The 22,541-nt window shown below is 40.9% G+C and overlaps 1 protein-coding gene across 3 annotated transcripts in view; it reads left to right on the forward strand.

Annotated features, from left to right (window-relative positions):
* The window catches only part of FXR1 (FMR1 autosomal homolog 1), a 66,230-nt gene that overhangs the window by 23,778 nt on the left and 19,911 nt on the right, over positions 1 to 22,541 (forward strand). For all 3 annotated transcript variants that reach the window (XM_054040470.1, XM_054040469.1, XM_054040471.1), the window contains exons 4-8: positions 11,840 to 11,911; positions 13,631 to 13,779; positions 14,412 to 14,505; positions 15,592 to 15,708; positions 15,808 to 15,978. In XM_054040470.1, the coding sequence (XP_053896445.1) occupies positions 11,840 to 11,911; positions 13,631 to 13,779; positions 14,412 to 14,505; positions 15,592 to 15,708; positions 15,808 to 15,978 (603 nt within the window). The remainder of the gene's footprint in view (positions 1 to 11,839; positions 11,912 to 13,630; positions 13,780 to 14,411; positions 14,506 to 15,591; positions 15,709 to 15,807; positions 15,979 to 22,541) is intronic.

Here is a 22,541-nt window from a genome sequence, read left to right on the forward strand (position 1 = left end):
CATTTGAAATTGGTTGATGACTTTTGTTTGTGTGTTTTATAGTTTGATTTTTTTTTTTTTTTTAATGTTTATGGAATCTGTATGTTTTGAGGTATGACAAAAAAAACCACCACAAACATTCCCTCCCCCTCTCTCCAGGACTTTCACTCCACTGTAGTAGTGTCCTCACGGTGAACTAGTGCACACAAGCTTGTGTACTGTAGATTCACAAGCTGTGTTGCTGCACAGTAACGCGCTGTGTAAACAAGCTTTGTGTGTCCTAGAAAGCTGTGAAAATGTTTCAGATTCAAGTTAATTTTATAATGTTTTATTTTTCTCCTTGAATAAATAATATGTAAAATATTTGCTAGAGAAAATGTACTGTGAAATGTTATTTTGTTTATCCAAGTTAGAGTTCCTTTTTTTAAAGTTATCTTTGTATTAAACATATTTGACTAAGATTCTCTTCTTTGAGTAGATCCAGCCTTGTATTCCACTTAGGTGTATGTGTGCGCCCAGTGCACTAGAGCCAGAGAATTTTGCCTATCAGTATCCGTAGGAGGCCACACTTGTGCTAAATGAGGCAGCACTGCCTTGACCCCATCCCTCAGTTCCTTCTTATCTCCCGTGGCTGGAGTTGGAGCTCTGTGTGGTTCTTAACCTCACAATTTCTATATTCCTTAGTGACTTTTTTTCTAGTTGTATTTAGAATCATAGAATATTAGGGTTGGAAGGGACCTCAGGAGGTCATCTAGTCTAACCCCCTGCTCAAAGCGGGACCAATCCCCAGACAGATTTTTACCCCAGTTCCCTAAATGGCCCCCTCAAGGATTGAACTCACAGCCCTGGGTTTAGCAGGCCAATGCTCAAACCAATGAGCTATCTCTCCCTCCTAATTAATATAGTACCCTAGAATTAATTAGTACTCTTAGTATAGTGTTAATTAGATTTAGCATTAATTAACTTTCATTTAAGTATTCCCCTGGTGATATCCTCACCAGGATTTAACATTATCCTTTATGTGGGGGAGCGATCCCCGGCAAATGATTCCCACACGTAGTGCTTTCTGTGCTTAGGCTGAGCCACACGAATGGTGTTTGATTTGCAAATCGTTCGCGAAATGGACTCAAGTGATGAGGAGTCTTTGTCTAAAACAGCCTACTTGAACACACCATGCAGCCTGCTTCGGCACCGAGGTTTAAATCAGATCGGAGGTTGCCCTCGGGTTCCAGGAGTGTTATCATTTCATGTTCTGGATCCAGCGCCTCTCTGAAGAGACAGAGGAGTCGCTCCCCGTTGAGTGCATTGACGAAAAGGTTGTATAAGACTGATCGAGGCCTCTCGAGTTCGCATGGGGACTCATCTGTCTCCTGCAGAAGGAGCGCATGCTACCATGGTGTGAATATTGGTGCATGGGATGGAGTAAGTCCTGTTAACCACTCTCCAGTAACACACAGGGAGGTCAGAGACCTGTACCATTGACTGCAGGTCCTCTGAGGGAGTTGCTCTCCCTATTAACGATTTGCTCCTAGAACCTGCTAGGGTTCTCTGGAGCATGCCGGCTTCAGTACTACTTACTGCAAAGTGCTTGGAGAAATGCTGCTTTGTCTCAGTGCAGGGATTTGAGGGTTTTTATACCCACCCTGTCCCAAATTCCCTGGTCGTAAACACAGTGAACGATAGAGCCTGGCAGGGCAGATTTAAGTCAACTTCTAAGGTTAAGCACGTTAAACAGATGGACCTGATGGATAGGAAGATTTACACCTTTTCTTCCTTGCAGGTGTGGATTGCTAACCAGTAGGCATTGCTGTCGAAATATGACTTTGTGAACTGGCTGGCTATGTCTTAAGTTTGCAGACCAGCTGACTGAAGCTTCCAGGGAAGTATGTTGGACATTTATTACCAAAAGCAGCAGGGTGGCTAAGACTTAGTTGCAGTCTGCACTGGACGCCAGGGATACTTGGGCCAGAGTAATGACCTCGATATTGACCATAAGAAGGGTGGCCTGGCTGCAGAATTTGGCCATTGCTCCTGATGTTCAGTGGGCTATAGAGGATTTGCACTTTAATGGCTGCGTGCTTTTTGTTTTTTGTTTTTGTTTTGACAAGATGGATGAACTCTTCACTCCTTCAAGGACAGTAGGACTATCTTATGGCCCTTGAGGGTGTACACATTGGCAGTGCAGAGACCGCCACTATGGTGATCAACAGCAGTATTGTCTGCAGTGCACATTTGGGCAGCTTTCCCTCCCCTGAGATAACAGGACTATCCCAGAAAGGGGCATAGGTCCCAGAGGAGGAGGCATTCAAGTCTGGGGTTTAGCCAATAGACATGCCTTCCCCACGTGCCCCCCAAGCATCCATTTTGACTCCAGAATAGTGATCTAGTCATTGCACCCTTTTTCCCCTGTCCCCTCTGTTTGGGGACATGTTGGCTCACTTTCATAATGCTTGGGGCTTGATCACCACTGACAGCTGGGTCCTAAGCACCGTCAGATTGGGCTATGCCATACAGTCCCTCTCACGAGATACTATTCCTCAAGCAGGTCCACTTTTCCTGGCTTTTTTTGCCTGACTGTCTGGGTCTCATCCTAAGTATTGGGAAGTGAACTTTGGTTCACACTCAGAAAATCGAGTTCATTGGGGCCCTAAAAGACACTGAGTTCAAAAGCTTTTTGCCCACTGACCATTTTAAGGCAATTCGCCGCCTTTGCTTCAGTCTCAGCTTCCAGGACAGTTCAGATGTGCCTGGGGCTCTTGAACCACATGTCCGCGGCAATCAGCTTGTGGCAGTTCTGCATCGAGCAGAGTATCACTCTGATACCCAACCACTTGCCTGGGGTCCAGAATCATCTTTCAGACCATCTCAGTAGGAATGTTTGTCTGAGTCACAAGTGATCCCTGAGGCCAAGTGTCCTCCAGGTCATCTTCACAGCTTGGGGCATTTTGATGATTGACCTGTTTGCTATGAGGGACAACAGGAAATGTCTGTTCTGCTTTCGAGGGGGCCTCAGTCTGAGCTCCCTAACTGACACTTTTCACCTCAGCTGGCAGTCGGCTCTCCTGTATGCTTTTCTTCTGATCTCAGTCATCCCACACGTCATCCTCAAGCTGAAGGCGGATTGGGCCAAGCTTGTTCTCATTGCCCCAGTATAGCTGAGGTAGTGCTGGTTCTCTGACCTTCTCACACTGTCAATTCAGCCTCCCTTGCTCCTTCCTCTCATGGCGTAGCTGTTTCATGGTTGAATGAGGAGAGAGAGCAGTGTTCAGCGGCTGTTCAGAAGGTACTACTCAACAGTAGAAAGCCTTCTACCAGAATGGCTTACTTGGTGAAATAGAAGCAGTTTTTTTGATGTGGCCATTGGCCTGTGGAATTCAACCTATGCAGGTTTTTATCCAGGACATCTTGGAGTACTTGCTGCACCTTCAGTCATCAGACCTTGCACTTAGCTTATTGAGAGTGCATCTGGCAGTTAATATCAGCATTTCATCCTCTCTCATTCAGGGAAGATCAGTCTTCTCCAATGGCATGGTAGCAAGATTCTTAAAAGGGCTTCTTCATCTCCATCCTTCTCTGGTCTGGGAGCTGATTCCTCTGTGGGACCTTAACATTTGGCTCTGGAGAGCCAAAGCCAAGAGCTGGAGCAAGCTAAAGGCAGGGAAGCAGTGGAGGGGCTTACCCTCTGACTTCCATTTTGACTTATGATGTATCCGGTGTTCTCAGCACAGTACATTCTGACAATTGTGACATTCTATTTCTCTTTAATGTTTTTTTTTTTTTTAAAGAGCACTGCCAGTGTGTATTAAACCAAACCAAGAGGAATGATTAAAAGGGCATTTAATAGTAGGATATGGAGTCTTTCATTTCTAACTTGCCAGTTCAAATAAACCTTTTAAAACAAGAATGACTAAAAGCTGCAGTGGCCTCTGGGAAATGAATTTGGCAAGATTCAGAATTATTTAATAATGGGTAAGAGGGATCATAAATAAAAATACCTGTTAGAACTAATTGGTGCCCTCAGCAACAGCCTCAGCCGAAGGCCAGTGACTGACTGAACCGTAAAAACTCACCTACCCTCATATTCCCAGTGATGGCAACTTCAGATCAGGGAGAAAGCGTGTTGCTGGGGTAGTGTAACTAATGCTACTGCTGCTGCTTATTCTGCTTGTTCCATAGTTTCCAGGACTGCTGAGCTGACATCTTTTCTAGAGCAATATAATCACACACAAATTAAATTAATAGAACAATAAAACACTTGCCAAGTTTTTATCCTGATACACCAAAAGAGTTTGAAATCCCTCCTGCTCCTCCTGCACAGCTAATATGAAAGATTAAATGGAACTAAAAATTGCTTGCCATGTTGGCTGCAGTAGCACTAAAAATAAAGCAAAACAATGTTTGCTAAATAGAGAACAGAATTATTATTGAAAAACTACTATTTTCAGATATTTGAAAACATCCTTTCAGGTAGCAAACTAGATATCTGCCAAATGAAGATAGAAATTGCAGTACTTTTATATATCAAGGTCTTAGTACTGCAAAAACCTTCAGTGTTTGCTGCTTTCAGCTTTGGCCAGTTAGAAATACTAATTATTTTGCATGATAAGTATCCAATGTGTAATATAATATTGATGTTAGGCCTGATCTACACACAGATTTTGTATCAGCATAACTATTTCTGTTTGGACATAAGCATATTTATGCCAGATAATTGTCTTCACGCTAAAGGTTTTGTTCCACCTTCACTATACTGGTAATATTAAAATGGTACAATTTGTATGTATAGACAGGGCCTTAGTCTTTGTGTGAGAATAACAGAGAGTTAAAACAATGTAGAACTTGAACTAAAAGCTATTACATTATTATTTTTTTGAAAATGCGTGTGTGTTTAAAATTTTTTTTTTTTTTTTATTGGCTGTTTTAATCTGGAATCCCCAAATTTAGGTCCTGATCCTGCCCTCATTGAAGTTAATGGATAAACTCCATTTGCCTTCAGTGGTTTTGAATTGTTTCCATAGTAAAAACACTTGTGTTTTAAGGAGAGACACAGTACTTGAGCCTCCCATGAAATCTTAGCAGCAAAACAAAATGAGAGCCAGAGCAAAAGACAGAATATGGAAAAATTACTTGTGAATAAAGTTGAGTATGTTTGTAAATCTTTGCAAGATTAAGGTCTTATCATTCTTTCAGCGTAGGTATTTTTATACAATTATAGATTACATATGAGTCGGGGGATTGGATACACATAGTAATAGTGTATACTCTGATGCAAAAAAAATAATAAATGCATTTATATGTAGTGATTTTTAGAAGTTGAGAAGATAATTTTATGCAAAAACATTATAATGTTTTTGAGTGTTCATTTATAATTCTTCAACTCTTTGTGTGTGACTTATATAGAAACCTGCCAAAGAGAACATTTCTAAACCTATAGTCTGCTCCCTCATTATCAGATGAGCACTTGTGACTTTCCAACCCAGCCAACACCAGTTGCAATACTGAGGAGACTGGGAGTTAAGTTTTAATTATGTATACAGGGTAGCGTAACCTGTTGGTTTTTTCTCAACACTTTTGTATAATAATTTAATTACTATGTTTATTAAGTATTGCTCAACTAAATGCTCAGCTGAGGGAAAAGCCTGAAAGATTTCATCTGAAACCTTTTTTCAAGAAAGGAGTAAGCACCTGAAAAATAGACTTATAATGCCAGTGAATTTTTTTAACCATACCTACAGTACCGTATCATTAGCATGGTTTTACAATATATTCATGCCTTCGCTTTTTATGTCAAAGTTAGATCTGAGTTTATTAGAAATAGTCCACAAACACAGAGCTCTACTTTTTAGCCTGATGGTGATCATCATCATTTCAGTTGAATGCAAAGCCAATATTAAGAGCTGTAGGAAGATAGTTATTGGAAATATTTTCAGTTACCATTCTTTTGTTGTTGTTTAGTGTGTGCTATACTTTGTTTAATGCACGTTATTCAAACCTTCTCTTATTACAAAATTATTAATTTTCTTTTGGACTGTATAGTATCTTAAGCATGTTAACATTTGTAAAGAATTATCTTCACAGCACCCTTGGGAAGTGAGATGGTATTATTTCCCCCCATTTTATGCATGGGGAGCTGACGCACAAAGAGATTAAGTGCAAAAGTCCTAATTTTGGGGTGTCCACTTTGAGACACCTAGGGACTGATTTTTTTTTTTTTTTTTTCTCAGAGTATTTAGCATTGCACCTTATATGTTCATAGCACAGCTCACATTGACTTAAGTTGTAGCTGAGTGCGCTTAGCATTTCAGCAGATCAGGTCTTACGGTCTCAAGTTGGGCACATAGAAAATGAGGAACACATAATCAATGTGAAAAAGTTTGATTTCAGTGACTGTAGCCCAGCATCATGTAGGAACTCTGTAACAGGAGAAGGAATGAATGCAGTTCTCCATGGCAGTATTCAACTGCCTTAATCACGAGACCATACTTTTTCTTCCTGCAGTCCCCTGTTTCATTTATTACATGCCTTCCAACTTCTGGAACAAATGAGACAGGGGCCTCCATACAAAAGCTTCCTCCACTACATAGTCCTCATTCATCCCTAGAGCATGGTTCATCCCGAAAACTGAACGAGGCAGGAGTCCTATGGAAAAATTAGTATGTGACTGTGTGTTTCAAAACTATATCATAATGCACATGCACAGGGGGTAGAATCAATGTTGTGCAGGCATCCTTTTGGCATTTTCTAACTTTTAAGTGCTTCATTTTGCTGCCTTAATGTTCTTTTCATGTATTTTTTGGATGTAAATTCTTATTAAAATAAACAATGCCTCAATCAAATTGAAAAATCAGAAATTGCCTTTTGAAGCCATAGTGACGTAGGCGCTGACTCTGTGAGTGCTCCAGGACTCCAACCCTCCTGCCCAGCACCTCCTGCCCACCACAATCAGCTGTTCCTCGGTGTGCTGGAAACTGGGGGGGGGGGGGGGGGGAGGAGGGAGGGAGGAGCAGGGATGGAGGGTGAGGAACTGGGTGGGAAGAGGTGGGGTTGGGGGCGGGGCCTGGGGTGGAAGAGGTGGGGTGGAGGCTTGAGGGAAGAAGGCGGGTGGGGGTAGGGCCTGGGGCAGAGCTGGGGGTTGAGCACCCACAGGGCTTGGAGGAAGCCAGCGCCTGTGCATAGTGAGCCCCAGTTTGGGTCAGAAATGGGGTTTAGACATTTAGGTCCATATCACAGATCTCTACCACTTCAACTAATAGGATAACTGATAGCAGTAGTAGGCTGTTATATTCTATGTGGACTAGCTACTAGTGGAAGATAAAATATACACTTTGCTCGTGGATCTCACAGATATTAACTAATAGCACAGAAATGTAGAAACACAGGACTCCTGGGTTCAGTTCCAGGTTCTGGAAGGGGGAATGTTCCTTGGTAGTTATAGAACCTTCTGCACCTGAGTCCACAGTACAGCCTGTCTCCTTTGTCCTTTGCTCCTACCCATGTACTCCTATCCACCCTCCACCCACAACTATTCTGGCTGCATGCCCTCTATCCTCATTTCTCTCTCCCCTCCTGCTCCTGTCCAACCCGCTTGACTTCTGTCCAACCTCCCACTCCCAGTTCTTGCCTTCCTATCCCACACCTCTTTGTCCCTTGTCTCCTGCCCACCCCCTGTCTCTTCCTTGCCTTCTGCTACCTGCCCACTCTGTACCTATATACTTTCACAGCCCTCTCTTTTTTTCCATGTTCCTATCTGTAATCCCTCACCATATCCTTTCCTCCTATGCCTCCTCGTCTCTTCCCTATCCTCTGGCTCCTGCAACCCTTCCTGCACCATTCCTCACCCCTCAGCATTGGAGTCAGGCAGCTTCCTCCTTCTCGATACTGCCTGTGTATCAGCAGGGAAAACTTTGAGAGCACAGGAGAGACAGTTTTCCATAGTATCTCCTGGTGTCCTGCAGGAGCAGTTTCAAGAAAAGCTGTGCATTTGATTTTTCCTTCCTAAATGAAGTACTTTGCACTTGTCTTTATTGAATTTCATCTTGTTGAATTCAGACCAATTCTCTAATTTGTCGCGGTCATTTTGAATTCTAATCCTGTCCTTCAAAGTGCTTGCAGGCCTCCCAGCATGTGTCCCCTGTAGATTTTATAAGCATACTCTTTACTCCATTATCCAAGTCATTAAATGAAAATATTGAATAGTCCTGGACCCATGACTGACCACTGCAGGATCCCACTAAATACACCCTCCCAGTTTGATAGTGAACCATTAATAACTACTCTTTGAGAATGGTGTTTCAACCAGTTATGCACCTACCTTATAATAAATTAATCTAGTCCACATTTCCCTATTTGCTTATGAGAATGTCATGTGGGAAGTGCAATAGCATAGTAGAGTTGATACAGCAAATTGATCTAGACTCAGTTCAGTGACATGCAATGGAAAAGTCCATCCTGACTGAACACTGTTCGAAGAACATTCACAGGCTTAGACAGTGTGACCTGGAATTTGCTCTGCAAAGTTAGACATCAAGAATCTCTCAGCATCTTTATCAGAAATGCACAATACACCAATGAAGAAGCAAACAAAGTTTTATAAATTGGTAATGGCAAAGTAAGCATTAGTGTAACAATGTCACTATTAGAAAAGGCAAATGTATCTCTGAATAAGTAATGCACTTCTTTTAATGGGTAGGAAAGGTCTGTGCCTATGTATTATAATATACAGCTTTGCAGAGAAACAGTGTAGTCTAACGCATACTGGTCTGAGAAAAAGCAAATTCTGTAACCAGTTCTGCTTCTGACTCATTGTATTATCTTCACCAATTGCTTCATTGCTCTGCTGTGACCTTTCTGGATAGATATTTTGTGTGTCTCCTGAGCTCCCAAGTATCCATCATTATATTAAAAGACCTATTAAGCTGCTGCCTTCCTTTTGTTTTTCAGAGTAGAAATCTTCGGCCATCTCTCTTCCCATGGTCTTTTCCTCCTGGTGGGCCTGGTGTCATTTTACATTGTGTTCAGCCAAGGAGGGCTAGCCCTCACTTCTTCCAAAGAGAGATTTTTTGCTAGGAATTAAACTTGAAAAAGAGAATGTGTGCTAGACTCTAATGTTTGGTCAGTGGTTTACTCTGGTGTCTGCACGTTTTTAATATTATTATTATTTATTATTTTGCTTCACAGCCCTGCTTTTCCATCTCTTTCATTTTGCAGTAAAATCACAGTCTGTTTATAGCACTGGTTTTGCCATGGGAATGAATATGATGTCACAAGTTCAGCCTTCTGACCTCAGGGTAGGATCAGTTAGGGAAAGATGGGCCAGGAAGGTGCAGGTCTTTTTCTCCAGAGAGTGCTTGGTTGTAAAAGGTGTGTGGGGAAAAAAAACGTGAAAAAGTATACAGTAACTCCTTGCTTAGTTATGTTGTAGTTATGTTCCTGAAAAATGTGACTTTAAGCGAAACGATGTTAAGCAAATCCAATTTCCCCATAAGAATTAATTTAAATTAATGGGGGTTAGGTTCCAGGGAAATGGGGGTTAGGTTCCAGGGAAATTTTTTTCACCAGACAAAAAACTATATATAAAACTTATATATACACACACACACACACACACACAGTATAAGTTTTAAACAAACAGTACTGTACACAGCAATGATTGTGAAGCTTGGTTGAGGTGGTGAAGTCAGAGGGTGGGATATTTCCCAGGAATGCCTTACTGCTAAATGATGAACTAGCATTCGGCTGAGCCCTCAAGAGTTAACACATTGTTGTTAATGTAGCCTCACACTCTAGAAGGCAGCACCAATGGAGGGAAGGAAGACAGCATGGCAGACAGAGACACACCCTGTGTGTAGGAGAAAGAGAGAGAGATGCGCATTGCCCCTTTAAGTACACTGACCCCACTCTAAGTACACTGCCTTTTTAAGTATATCAGCAAGTTGAGACAGCAGCTGCAGCCAGCAAGCTCTCTCCCTCCTGAGCCCTGTTGTCAACTAACCCTGCTCTATATGGAGAAGGTGTAAGCAGGGGGGAGGGGGAGGAGCAGGAGAGAGGGGGACACTCTGACATTATCTCCCCTTCTCTTCCCTCCCCCCACCCCCGCACAGCAAGTAGGAGGCTCCCGGGAGCAGCTCCAAGGCAGAGGGCAGGAGCAGCACATAGCAGTGTGGGAGGGACAGCTGAACTGCTGGCAATTGATAGCCTGCTGAGCTGTTGCCACACAGGGGACATGGGGGAGCGGGGAGCTGATAGGGGGGCTGCCGGTCCACCCTGGTTCAAAGCCCCCACCAGCTAGCTGCAACAGGCTACTCTTCCTGCAAGTAGTGGACAAAGCAGGCGGCTGCCAAACAAAGTTATAAGGGAGCATTGCACAACTTTAAACAAGCATGTTCCCTAATTGATCAGCAACGAAACAACAACGTTAACCGGGACGACTTTAAGTGAGGAGTTACTGTATCTGTGTTTTAGGGATAATGTGTACAACTCCATCCAGTATGAAACTGCCTGTTTTCATCTTTATTAATCCTTTATTACTGGTGGTGATTTAGTTCTCTATTTTTACTGGCTGACTCTTTAATTTTCCATCAAGATTTTTGGAACATAAATGTTCTTGAGGTGACTGGACTAGACTTGCCTTATTGATTTTGATACTCAGAGAAGGGTAGTGTATCTCTTCATGAAATTCCTACTGTTAAAGAGTGCTACATCTATGTACAGGGCAAGTTTTGGGGGGCGGAGGGGAAGATGATTTTTTTCAAGTTAAAACACTCAGTAAGGAAGGTAGTATTGACAGCAGCATTGTCAGTGATGGATCTTAGACATATAGTCTAAGAATTGCCAAAGGCTTTTTCCCCTTGATATTACAAATGGAAAAATGGTATTTGGCATAGTCAGTCTGGCCAGTGCAGGGTATATTTTTGTCTGTTTTGCCGTGGCTACTTATAAATTTCTTTCTGATAGTCTTAGTTTACTACATTAATGTATACTGAACTTGTGGAACAATTCAAAGTTGTGAATCCCCCAATTCATCACTTGCCTATTGTTAAGTAGGTACGGGAGTACCTATAGTAGCAGTATCGTGAGCTGACCCGAGTCCAGGTCATTGAGTAAACTATAGACAAAATTGCATCCTTAACTGTGAATTTCTTGGTTCTTGTGCACTTTAGCGTCACAGAAAAGTGTTTAAATTTATTGTGGAATTACAAGAATCCCGTGTGTTCACCTGCTAATGAGTAAATTTTTACGCTCCAGTTTTAAACCCCTCAAAAAGCTGCCTTGTGTATTAACAGAATCTGCACACCTAATCTGTGTAGTGCAATGTTATGAAAATGTATATGATGAGAAGCACATATGACTATGGCTAACTGGAATTTTATATAAAAATAGTTTTAAATTGCAGTATCTTATACTACTGGTGGCTTTTATCTTGGTGATTAGCTGGGTTAGTTGAAAAAGATTCTTTCTGCTTCACTGTTGGTTTAACCCGTTAGGTTTTTTAATTGTGTTGCTCAGGGGTCGGCAACCTTTCAGAAGTGGTGTGCCGAGTCTTCATTTATCCACTCTGATGTAAGGTTTTGCGTGCCAGTAATACATTTTAATGTTTTTAGAGGGTCTCTTTCTATAAGTCTATAATATATAACTAACCTATTGTTGTATGTAAAGTAAATAAGGTTTTTAAAATGTTTAAGAAGCTTCATTTAAAATGAAATTAAAATGCAGAGAGCCCCGGACCGGTGGCCAGGACCTGGGCAGTGTGAGTGCCACTGAAAATCAGCTCGAGTGCTGCCTTTGGCACGCGTGCCATAGATTGCCTACCTCTGGTGTAGTTATATTTTAAATATGCTTCTCTTGTATTTTTTCCTTTCAGGTTTACTCAAGAGCAAATGACCAAGAACCTTGTGGCTGGTGGCTGGCAAAAGTTCGAATGATGAAAGGAGAGGTAAGTTACTTTAAAAATTAGGACAGTCTGCTCCCATTTGAAGTGCAGCAAGTATGGAAGGTAAATATTGCACGACTCATTAAATCTGTGTGCAGTATCTTGTGAGGGAGAAATGACACTGTGATATAATGACAGAAAAACATAGCAGATGAGAGTGGGTTGTCTCTAATACAGAAACAAAGCATAGCTTGAAAAAGGGAGAAGGAACCCAAAGTTAAGTATTACCAACACAAAACCATGATAGCAGGTTAGGTCATAAATTAAGGCCGGTCATGGCGATGGAAACTTGCAGCTGGCTGACTATACACAGGTGGGGGTAACAATGAATATTCTTTCTTGTAAATTACTCACTAAGTGGGGATGGCTCCTGGATACTTGTCATTTTGTGTGTTTGACATACCTTGGGTCAATATACCTTGGGTCTGGTTGTTTAGGTTCTGCAAGGACTACATTGCATGCCTAACTCTGAGTTATGTGTCCATATATTGGATGAGCCATTTCTGGACTATGTGTGGTACCTTTTATATCTGTATGCTTAGTTTCTGACATAATTTGAAACAAATCAATCTATTTTGCAAACAGAATTCGTGAGGTTAAAAAAATATGTAAAACAAAAAATTTTCCTACCTGTGTTTCTAACATCCTGATCAGATTTTAAATTTGATTCAGTTGTAATAATTACTTCACATCATTTGTATGGATATTTGAACCTCAGAGTTATGAATACCAGACTTACGAACTGACCAGTCAACCTCACGCCTCATTTGGAACCAGAAGTACGTAATCAGGCAGCAGCAGAGACACCGCCCCTTCTCCCCCCCCCCCCCCCCCCCCAAAAAAAAAAAGCAAATGCGGTACAGTACTGTGTTAAATGTAAATTACTAAAAAAAAAAAAAGAGAGAGAGAACGCAACATTTTTCTTCTGCGTAATAAAGTTTCAAAGCTTTATTAAGTCAGTGTTCAGTTGTAAACTTTTGAAAGAACAACCATAATATTTTGTTCAGAGTTACGAACATTTCAGAGTTACGAACAACCTCCATTCCTGAGGTGTTTGTGACTGAGGTGCTACTGTATTGTTTTTCTCTTTACATTTCACTCAGCTTAGTGAAAGGAGACTAATCTGTTTCTATTAAAAACATTTTTCAATACTCTTCTGTTTTCTCTCCCTATGCGCTAGGAGAACGCAGCCATGTTTTGATTAAAATGCAGTACAGACATGTAATTTTTAAAAAATATATATTTCCATTAATAGTTAAAAATACACTGAATTTTGGGCTTAAACTATAAAATGTAACATGATGACATTTCATTAATTTAATTACACATTTTAGTTAAGAGTTTGGGGGTTGGTTTTTTTCAAAGAGGGGTTTGGGACTGGAGTTGCATTTAAATATTGTCCTGCTGATTCAGGAACCCAAATACAACAGCATCATGCAACAGTATTTGATTTACAAATGGAGCAAACTTAGTTTCCAGTTGTACAATGCAATGTGCATATGCATACACCTCCACCCATATAGAGACTCATTGGCTTCAGTGGGACACTGGGGGAGGGGGTCTGCACAGGATATAACATTGCAGGAGCACAGCTTTGTCAAAATAGAACTATGTTTTAATGTGTAAACCCATATTTTATATTTCCTTGATAGCGGAGATAGTAGCTGTTATCTTTATGAAATGGTTACTTTTAATTTTTTTTTTTAAACTTTCCCCACTTAGTTTTATGTCATTGAATATGCTGCTTGTGATGCCACGTACAATGAGATAGTCACATTTGAACGACTTCGACCTGTGAATCAAAATAAAACGGTCAAAAAGAACACGTTCTTTAAGTGCACAGTGGATGTTCCTGAAGATCTGAGAGATGCGTGAGTAGCTCTGATACTGTAACTTCACTATTATTCATTTCAACATGGCATATTAGTTTCTCCATATATGTATCTTAAATTCTAGTCTTAGGTTATTTTTTGGAGAGAATACTCCTGTTGTAGTTCACAGTTAAATGTCATTAACTGTGATACTTCAATCAGATATGAAAGTGATGTGGTTGCCAATCATCCTCTGGGACAGTTGTACCTGCCCCCTCCTTTTTCCCTCCACCAGAAGGCTTGGTGATTTTTCTGGTGGTTGGGCCACATGCTCTTTTGTGGTTGAGCTGAATGCCATGGAAGAAGAAATCTTTGGTCAAACAGGCTGCTTCCTGAGCATTCAGCCCTGTACACATAAGTTGCTACTGTAGCCCACTGCAATATAGAGTAACAAGTAGAAAAGGAAGACTTTCAAGGAGCTGCAGACAGCTTTACCTCTTCCACATTTGCAGTGTGAAATCAGGTGGATCCCTGACACATCTCCTTGCACTAGTCTGGAGTTTTCCAGGCTGAGAAACATTCCTTATTATAGACTACTGCCGCATTCTCATTTTTGATTAATAGGGCTATACAGTTCTTATTGATACGACTGTCTTCAGCTGAAGTAACCTTTGTAACATTCATTTCTCTAGGTGCGCTAATGAAAATGCACATAAGGATTTTAAGAAAGCTGTAGGAGCTTGTCGAATTTTCTACCATGCTGAAACTACGCAGTTAATAATACTGGTAAGAAATCAGTTTATTTTTTGTGCAGACAGTCCATGAATATTCAAGATATTAACTACTACATTTTGATTGGTTACAGATTGTTGTGTGGTTCCTGCATATCTGTGAACTGATTTATTTGTACGGCTATGCCCATTTCAAGCAGTTTAATATATGTATGTGTTCATAATATCATTTTAAAATATTGTATTTTGAAGTAGGCTCATTGGATTGGTGTCAGTACTGCATCAAAGGCAGCCTGAGTTTGGGAGTGAGAAGAGAGATCATAATCATAACCCTAGTCATTTAGGGAATTGGGACCCTTAGGGAGATTTTGTAATATACAGAATGATAAGTTCAGGGTAGTTAGTCCTATCTTTTACCTATTTTTAATCGTCAGTCAAAGCCAGGGAAAAGCTAGTACTCAGTCTCCAAGCATCATAGGAAGAATTTAAAGGCAACTCTCACAAATTTGTTCAAATGCAGTGAGACTGAAATTGGGTTTGGCCTGGGGATTCCTGCATCCGCCTTCTAACATATTATTTTTCACCCACACCTATGCAGGAGAATCCCACAAACATCACACCTGGCTTAATTAGATTTGCTCCTGTTAAGTAATACTTTCCTCAGCAGTAATTCGTCTTTGCAGTTCTATTTCCTTGGGACAAAATTTTCCATATAAATTTGCCTGTTTAGATTCAGTTTTCCCTTCTTACTTTCTTGGATCTTCCAGTGAATAAGTGGGTGACCTGACATGTCTGGTAAAAAGATTACATAAAATAATCTAGCAATTTATAATAGATCCATAGTGGGATTATCTCAGAGCAACATTCGCTGTATAGGTCCAGTAGAAAAACTGGCTGTAAACACATGGAGCCAGTGATAATGGATTTGTGGGATTTTGTTTTGGAAGCTGAATTTTTCTTGATATGTCTTGTTTTGAGACCTTGAGGAAGGCTAATATCAATAAGTGACTTTCTAAATTGGGATTTATATTTACAATTCAGTTCAATTGTAAAAGTAAACAGAGTTCTAATTTGCCCTCTGAATGTGGATTTTCTTTATCAAAAGGGGATATTGCTTATCTTACCACTTCTCTTTTTGTAGTCTGCCAGCGAATCAACAGTGAAGAGAGTAAATATATTGAGTGACATGCATTTGCGCAGCATTCGTACCAAGCTAATGCTCATGTCAAGAAATGAAGAAGCCACAAAACACTTAGAAGTAAGCTGTCTTAGAATGGAATTGTTTAAAGTAATCATTTAACTGTGTTCAGTTTTGAGTTTCTTCTTATGGTGGACAAATTCTTTCACCTCTCCCTAGTGTACGAAACAACTTGCAGCAGCATTTCATGAGGAATTTGTTGTAAGAGAAGATTTAATGGGACTTGCAATAGGAACACATGGTAGTAACATACAGCAAGCGAGGAAAGTTCCAGGAGTAACTGCAATTGAGCTTGAGGAAGATACTGGTACTTTCAGGATCTATGGAGAGGTAAGGGGAAAAGGTTTTTTTTGTTCTTCATATTTAATAGTTGGTTTACTCTGGTGTTTATTACTACTGTACAGAGATGAGGTCTGAGCACAGAAACAAGAGTCAGAGACTGCTGAGTTCTAATTCCAATTCTGACCCAGTTTGTGGGGCCAGTCAACTTACCCTCTGTGTTTCCTCAGATGTGAAGTGGGGATAAAAATACACACTTCACAGGGTGAGTGTTGTAGGTGGTATATTTAACTGTCTCATATTTGTAAAGTATTTTGAAGATGAAAATTACTATAGTATCATGTAATAAATGTTTGCCACTTTAGCTGTTACCTTTTTTGTTTTGAGTGTACATAGTTTTTTACCCCTGCTCTCCACCCACCTTTTTCTTGTTTTGCTTTTTTTTTGGGGGGGGGGGCATTGCCTATTTCACCATTTTGGAATTCAGGTCTTTGTTTTTCGCTCCCTAGCATCTTGAATGACAACCAAGTTAGAGATTTGTAATTCTGTTTAGATTTCTTCATTCTGGCCATGGCGTTTTTGTAATGTGATTGAAAGCTCCAGAAGTCAAGCTGATATTTAAAAGAGGATATAATATGCACAGTATGTGCTCCAGTCTATTAAAGGAGAACAGTTCACATATCATAGTGTTATTTACAGATCACTACTCATTCATTGCTAACTAATCAAAAAGTTCTGCAGCAGTGTCTTCTGCTGTTTCTCATTTGAGGCTTGATGTTGACCTTTTGTGACTCTGTGGAACTTTAACATTCAGTTAAAGTCATTTTCTGTATTTAATAATAATAAAAGCTGGAAAAGACCCCTTATATAGTCTACTATCACTGGTGTAACACATTGCGCTCTGTTGGGGAACATATCAGTTATAAAAAGTCTCTTAGGCAAAAGGCCAACAAGCAGCATGGGGTGGAGGGGAGAGAAATTACTCTTGGTTGCAATACTACTTATTGTATACAGGTAATACTTGCCCAGGACAAAATACTTATTGCAAGGTGGTATTCTTGTTAAATGACTATATATTACCTGCCATTCTTCAGACTAGCATGTTTCTCTCCAAACTGCTATGACCTCTCTACATAGTAAATATACTGGAGTGTATAAATATAGGTGTGCTCATGGAGCTCTATAAAGGGATTAAATATTAACAGATTGAGAGCCCTGATGGTTGACTCTGGCTGAGGAGCACTTGATGCAGGTCAGGAGGGGAGTATACAAATGTGGCTTTAAAGCTATTTTTGTGCCCTTGTGATCCAGGGGCTGCTTTAATTAGTCCTTTCCCCTAAATCAGGTAAGAAAAGCCTGAGGGCTGCTTTTATTTCAGCTGGCTGTCAGTGGCCCCAGTAGGGTGTTACTGCATCTTAGTGTTGCTTGGGCTTGCCCGACATCCCCCTTTTTTCCCTTGCCACACCTCCTATGCTAGTCACAGGGAGTAGGAGTTGAGCTGTTCTGGCAGCTACCCAAGGTTTATCCTGTACTGTACTACCCAAGGTTTATCCTGTTGCCACTAGCTATGGCAGTTGAGTGCAGTTCTGCACCAGCGGAGCAGTCCAAAACTGCACTAATGAAGCAGAGAATCTGGAACTCTGTCTTAATTAAGTTCATGCCTCATATGTGCTTATTATTTACTTCTACGTAAGATTTTTAACAAACTGAGTGTAAGCAGGCTCTTCCTGGTGTATGTGGTGGTTATTTGTGAAAGATTGGGAACTTCCTAGCATTCATCTCTGAGCCAGAGCACAGAGCCACTTTTTGGGCAGGCTGTAGTAGTGGTTGAAATCTCTTGTGTTCCTTTAGATAGGACTTTTGTCCTTTGGATTCTCACAGTCTATAGACCCTGTGTCTACCACCCACTTCCGGGGCAAATTCCACCAGTCTGCCTCCAAATCCTCCCTCAAAAGAGTACAGTGCAGAGAATTTGTCTCCCAAGTAACATCTTTGTAACCTGCCTTTTTTTCCACCCACACTAAAGCAGGACCTCTGGTGTACAAACCTTGTGAGAATGCACATATGGAAAAGAATTTTAACCATGTCAGTTCAGCTGTGTGTATGTAACTTGTATACAAATAATATAAAAATAAATTCACACATTATTTCTGAGTTTAGTTTATTTTCAATATTGATATATCTAACATCACAAAGATCTTATTTTTTAAGCTTTTATCCAGGTCTCCTATTTCACATTCAAAGAAAAAATTAATATTCTGTATTATAGGAGGAATTGGTAGCTACTGCTATATTTAGGCTGCCTAACATTTTACATTATAAAGCATTCTGCAACTTTTTCTCTGAGAAGCTGTCACACCTTCATTGCTTGCAGATGGCCTTTGAATGCCTTCAGGGAAGCCTTGAAGGCCTTGCGGTGGGTAGAATGTCTTCAGTCTTGCAAAATGCCTTTTCTTTGTCCTGTAAAATTCTGTTAAACTTTTATTGAGATATAAACTACTAAAAATTGTTTCCCTTTTCTCACTTATGTACCTTAGGAAAATGTTGGCAGCAAACTAAAATAATAACTGAGCATGAAAATTCTAAGTTCAGGCCACATCACTGCCTAAGTAACAGCAGCAGATGTTGTAATGAGAATACCTGGGAGCTGCAGAGGCAGTTGTATTGAGGGAGGAACTCCCCCCAACCCAGCTCAGAGTTCCTGCATCCCATACTTCCTGTCAGGGTTCCCTCTCCACTTTGAACTCTGGGGTACAGATCTGGGGACCTGCATGAAAGACCCGCTAAGCTTATATTCCACCAGCTTAGGTTAAAAACTTCCCCAAGGCACAAATTCCTTTCCTTGTCCTTGGACAGTATTGCTGCCACCACCAAGTGATTTAAACAGACATTCAGGGAGGGGCCACTTGGAGCCCTATCTCCCCCAAAATATCCCCCCGAAACCACTTCACCGCCTTTCCAGGGGGGACTTGAGAATATTATACCAACCGATAGGTTAACAAAGTGAGCACAGACCAAATCCCTGGTTTTTAGGACACTGAAAATCAATCAGGTTCTTAAAAGAAGAATTTTATTTAAAAAAAAAAAAGGTAAAAGAATCTCACCTGCAAAATCAGAATGGAAGATAACTTTACAGGGTAAGTAAAAAGATTTAAAACACAGAGGATTTCCCTCTAGGCTTAACTTCAAAGTTACAAAAACAGGAATAAACCTCCCTCTTTAGCGTAGGGAAAATTCACAAGCTAAAACAAAAGATAATCAATGCATTTCCTTGCTATTTCTTAAAATTTCTGAAATTTTTAGATGTAGCAGTTCAAGATCTTTTTAGGAGCTGGGTTACCTGCTTGGTCTCTCTCTTTGTCCCGAGAGGGAACCAACAAAGAGAGCACAAACAAAACCGTCCCCTCCACCCTCCCCCACCCCCACCCCAGATTTGAAAGTATCTTCTTTCCCTATTGGTCCTTCTGGTCAGGTGCCAACTAGGTTAATTGAACTGATTAACCCCTTACAGGTAAGAGTTTCTGTACCTCTGGCCAGGAGGGATTTAGGTTACTGCATACATAAAGGTGGTTACCCTTCCCTTTATATTTATGACACCACCTCTTGGGGCATCATAGAGCAGGAGCTCCCAAAACTCCCAAGGGTGCTATGAGAGAGAGGGAGAGCCAGGCTGTGCTCTCTCTGTCTTTCACAGGGTTACTGGTGTAATGGATGAAGGGGAAGCTGTAGACATGATATATCTTGACTTCAGTAAGGCCTGATAGAGTCTCGCATGACGTTATCATAAGCATACTGGGGAAATGTGATCTAGATGAGATTACTGCAAGGTGGCTCCATAACTAGTTGAAAGGCCATACTCAAAGAGTAGTTATCAATGGTTTGCTTTGAAACTGGGAGGATTTATCTAGTGAGGGCCTGCAGGGGTCTGTCCTGGGTCCAGTATTATTCGGTATTTTCAGCAATGACTTGGATAATGGAATAGAGAGTGTGCTTATAAATTTTGCAGATGATACCAAGCTAGGAGGGATTGCAAGCACTTTGGAGGACAGGATTAGAATTCAAAATGATCTTGACAAACTGGAGAGTTAGTCTGAAATCAGGAAGATGAAATTCAATAAAGACAAGTACTTAACTTAGGAAGGAAAAATCAAATGCACAGCTACAAAATAGGGACCAACTGTCTAGACGGTAATACTGCTGAAAAGGATCTTGGGGTTAGAGTGGATCACAAATTGAATATGAGTCACCAATGTGAAGCAGTTGTGAGAGAGGCTAATATTCTGGGTATATTAACAGAAATGTCATATATAAGAAACAGGAAGTAATTGTCCTGCTCTACTTGACACAAATGAGGCCTCAGCTGGAGGACTGTGTCCAGTTCTGGGTGCCACACTGTAGGAAAGATGTGGATAAATTGGAGAGAGTCCAGAGGAGAGCAACAAAAACAATAAAAGGTTTAGAAAACCTGATCAGTGAGGAAAGGTTAAAAAAACTGGGCATTTTTAGTCTGGAGAAAATAAGATTGAGGGGGAACCTGTACTTCTTCAAATATTTTAAGGGCTATTATAAAGAAGATGGTGATCAAGTGTTTTCCATGTCCACTGAAGGTAGAACAAGAAGCAGTCATCTTCATCTGCAGCACTGGAGATTAGGTTAGATATTAGGAAAAACTTTTTAACTATAAGAATAGTTACGCATTGGAATAGGCTTCCAAGGAAGTTTGTGGAATCCCTGTCATTGGAGATTTTGTCTAACCTGGTCTTAAAATACTTGTCAGGGATGGTCTAGATTTATGTAGTCCTGCCTCAGTGCAGAGTGCTGTACTAGATGACCTCTTGAGGTTCCGAACAGCTCTATGTTTCTATGATAATCCCTACCACATGGCCCCACTGTGCCCAACCCCCCCCCTTCTGTGGGGGCACCTGGGAAGCTATGAGCCCCCCAACACCAGGTGGGAGAGAGCCAGACTAGGCTTACCCCGACCACTCCTCAGACCCGTAGTGACTGTGTCCAATCATTTCGGGAGTCTTCTTTCTTCTTACTGCCAGTTTATGGACATAGTTCTGTAGCTCAAGTGGTGTCCATCTTATGCTGAACATTCAGGATTCAAACCCTGCCGATAAATGCTTAATGGAGGATTATTACAGTTGCACAGAACAAAATTTGCTTTTACTCTTTAAACAAAAGAACTAGGAAATTACATACAAAAAACCTGTTAGTTATTTAGGTTGCAAAGTCAAGTACTGGAAAGTTAGGAAATTAGTTTTTTCCTTGCCCATGCATGGTCATGGACACCCTTCTCAACCCTTGAAGACCTGGACTTTGCAGATGATCTTGCTCTCCTATCACATACCCAACATTATATACAAGAAAGAACAACTCGACTCAACTCATTCAGCCAGCAAATTGGACTGAAAATCAACCGCAATAAGATAGATATCATGACCTTTAATATTGCCTCACCATCACCAGTATAGATAGAGGATTATGTTCTCACCAATGTAGAAACATTCACATGCTCGGGCAGCACCATCAGCTAGGATGGTGGAACAAGCTAGGACATTCAGAACAAAATCCATAAAGCCAGGAACACCTTCAGGAGCTTTAAATACAGTCTGGAAATCATTAAAACACAACACCAACACCAAACTCAAAATTTATCAGAGCTGCGTACTTAAAACATTACTTTATAGTGCAGAATGCTGGGGAATGAGAAAGTATGACATGTCCAAACTGTCTTCATACCATACAACCTGCTTCAGAAAAATCCTCTGAGTTTGGTCATGTATCCACACGTGCAAGATCCCATCCTTCCTTAAGATCTCCTAGGTCCTAGTAGAATTGATGAGCCCACCTTTTGAACCCCTTGCAACTTGCTCTCTGATGCACCTCTCTATGCAGGTAACATTTCTAGTGGCCATTTTCTCGGCCAGAGGGGTGGGAGAGTTAAAACCCCTAGCATCAGACTCTTCCTACACTGTTTTCGATAGGGATAAGGTTCATCTTCGCCCTCACCCAAAATTTCTCACTAAGGTAGTCTCTGATTTTTATGTTAACCAGGCAGTCTATTTGCCAACTTTCTTTCAAAAACTTGATGCTCATAGAGATGAGGAGAGACTGCATTTCTTGGATGCCAGAAGGGCTCTAGTTTTCTATCTGGAGCATACTAAGTCCTTTAGGTCTTCTGTTCAGTTGTTTGTTGTGATTACAAACAGAACTAAGGGCAGTCCAGTGACTACTCAGATGATTTCATCCTGGATCTCTTCATGGATTCATTTATGCTACCGGTTGGCTAATCTAACCCCACCAGTTAGGATATTGGTGCATTCTACTACAGCACAGGCAACATGAACAGCTTTCTTGGTGCAAGTACCTATAATGGACATTTGTAAAGCAGTGACTTGTTGTCATCTGCCTACACATTTACTTTGTATTATGCCATTTCCCGTCAGTCCAGGGACAATGCCAGTTTCAGATGAGATGTCTTACAGTCACCTCCATTTTTGTCTCCTTGTGAGTTACCTACAATGGGATGGACATGTGCAAGCACTGAAGAACAAAAACCAGTACCTACCATTCAGTAACTGTTGTTCTTTGAGTTGTGTTGCATATGT

This window comes from Malaclemys terrapin, chromosome 9 (assembly GCF_027887155.1).
Source record: "Malaclemys terrapin pileata isolate rMalTer1 chromosome 9, rMalTer1.hap1, whole genome shotgun sequence".
Classification (NCBI taxonomy): Eukaryota; Metazoa; Chordata; order Testudines; family Emydidae; genus Malaclemys; species Malaclemys terrapin.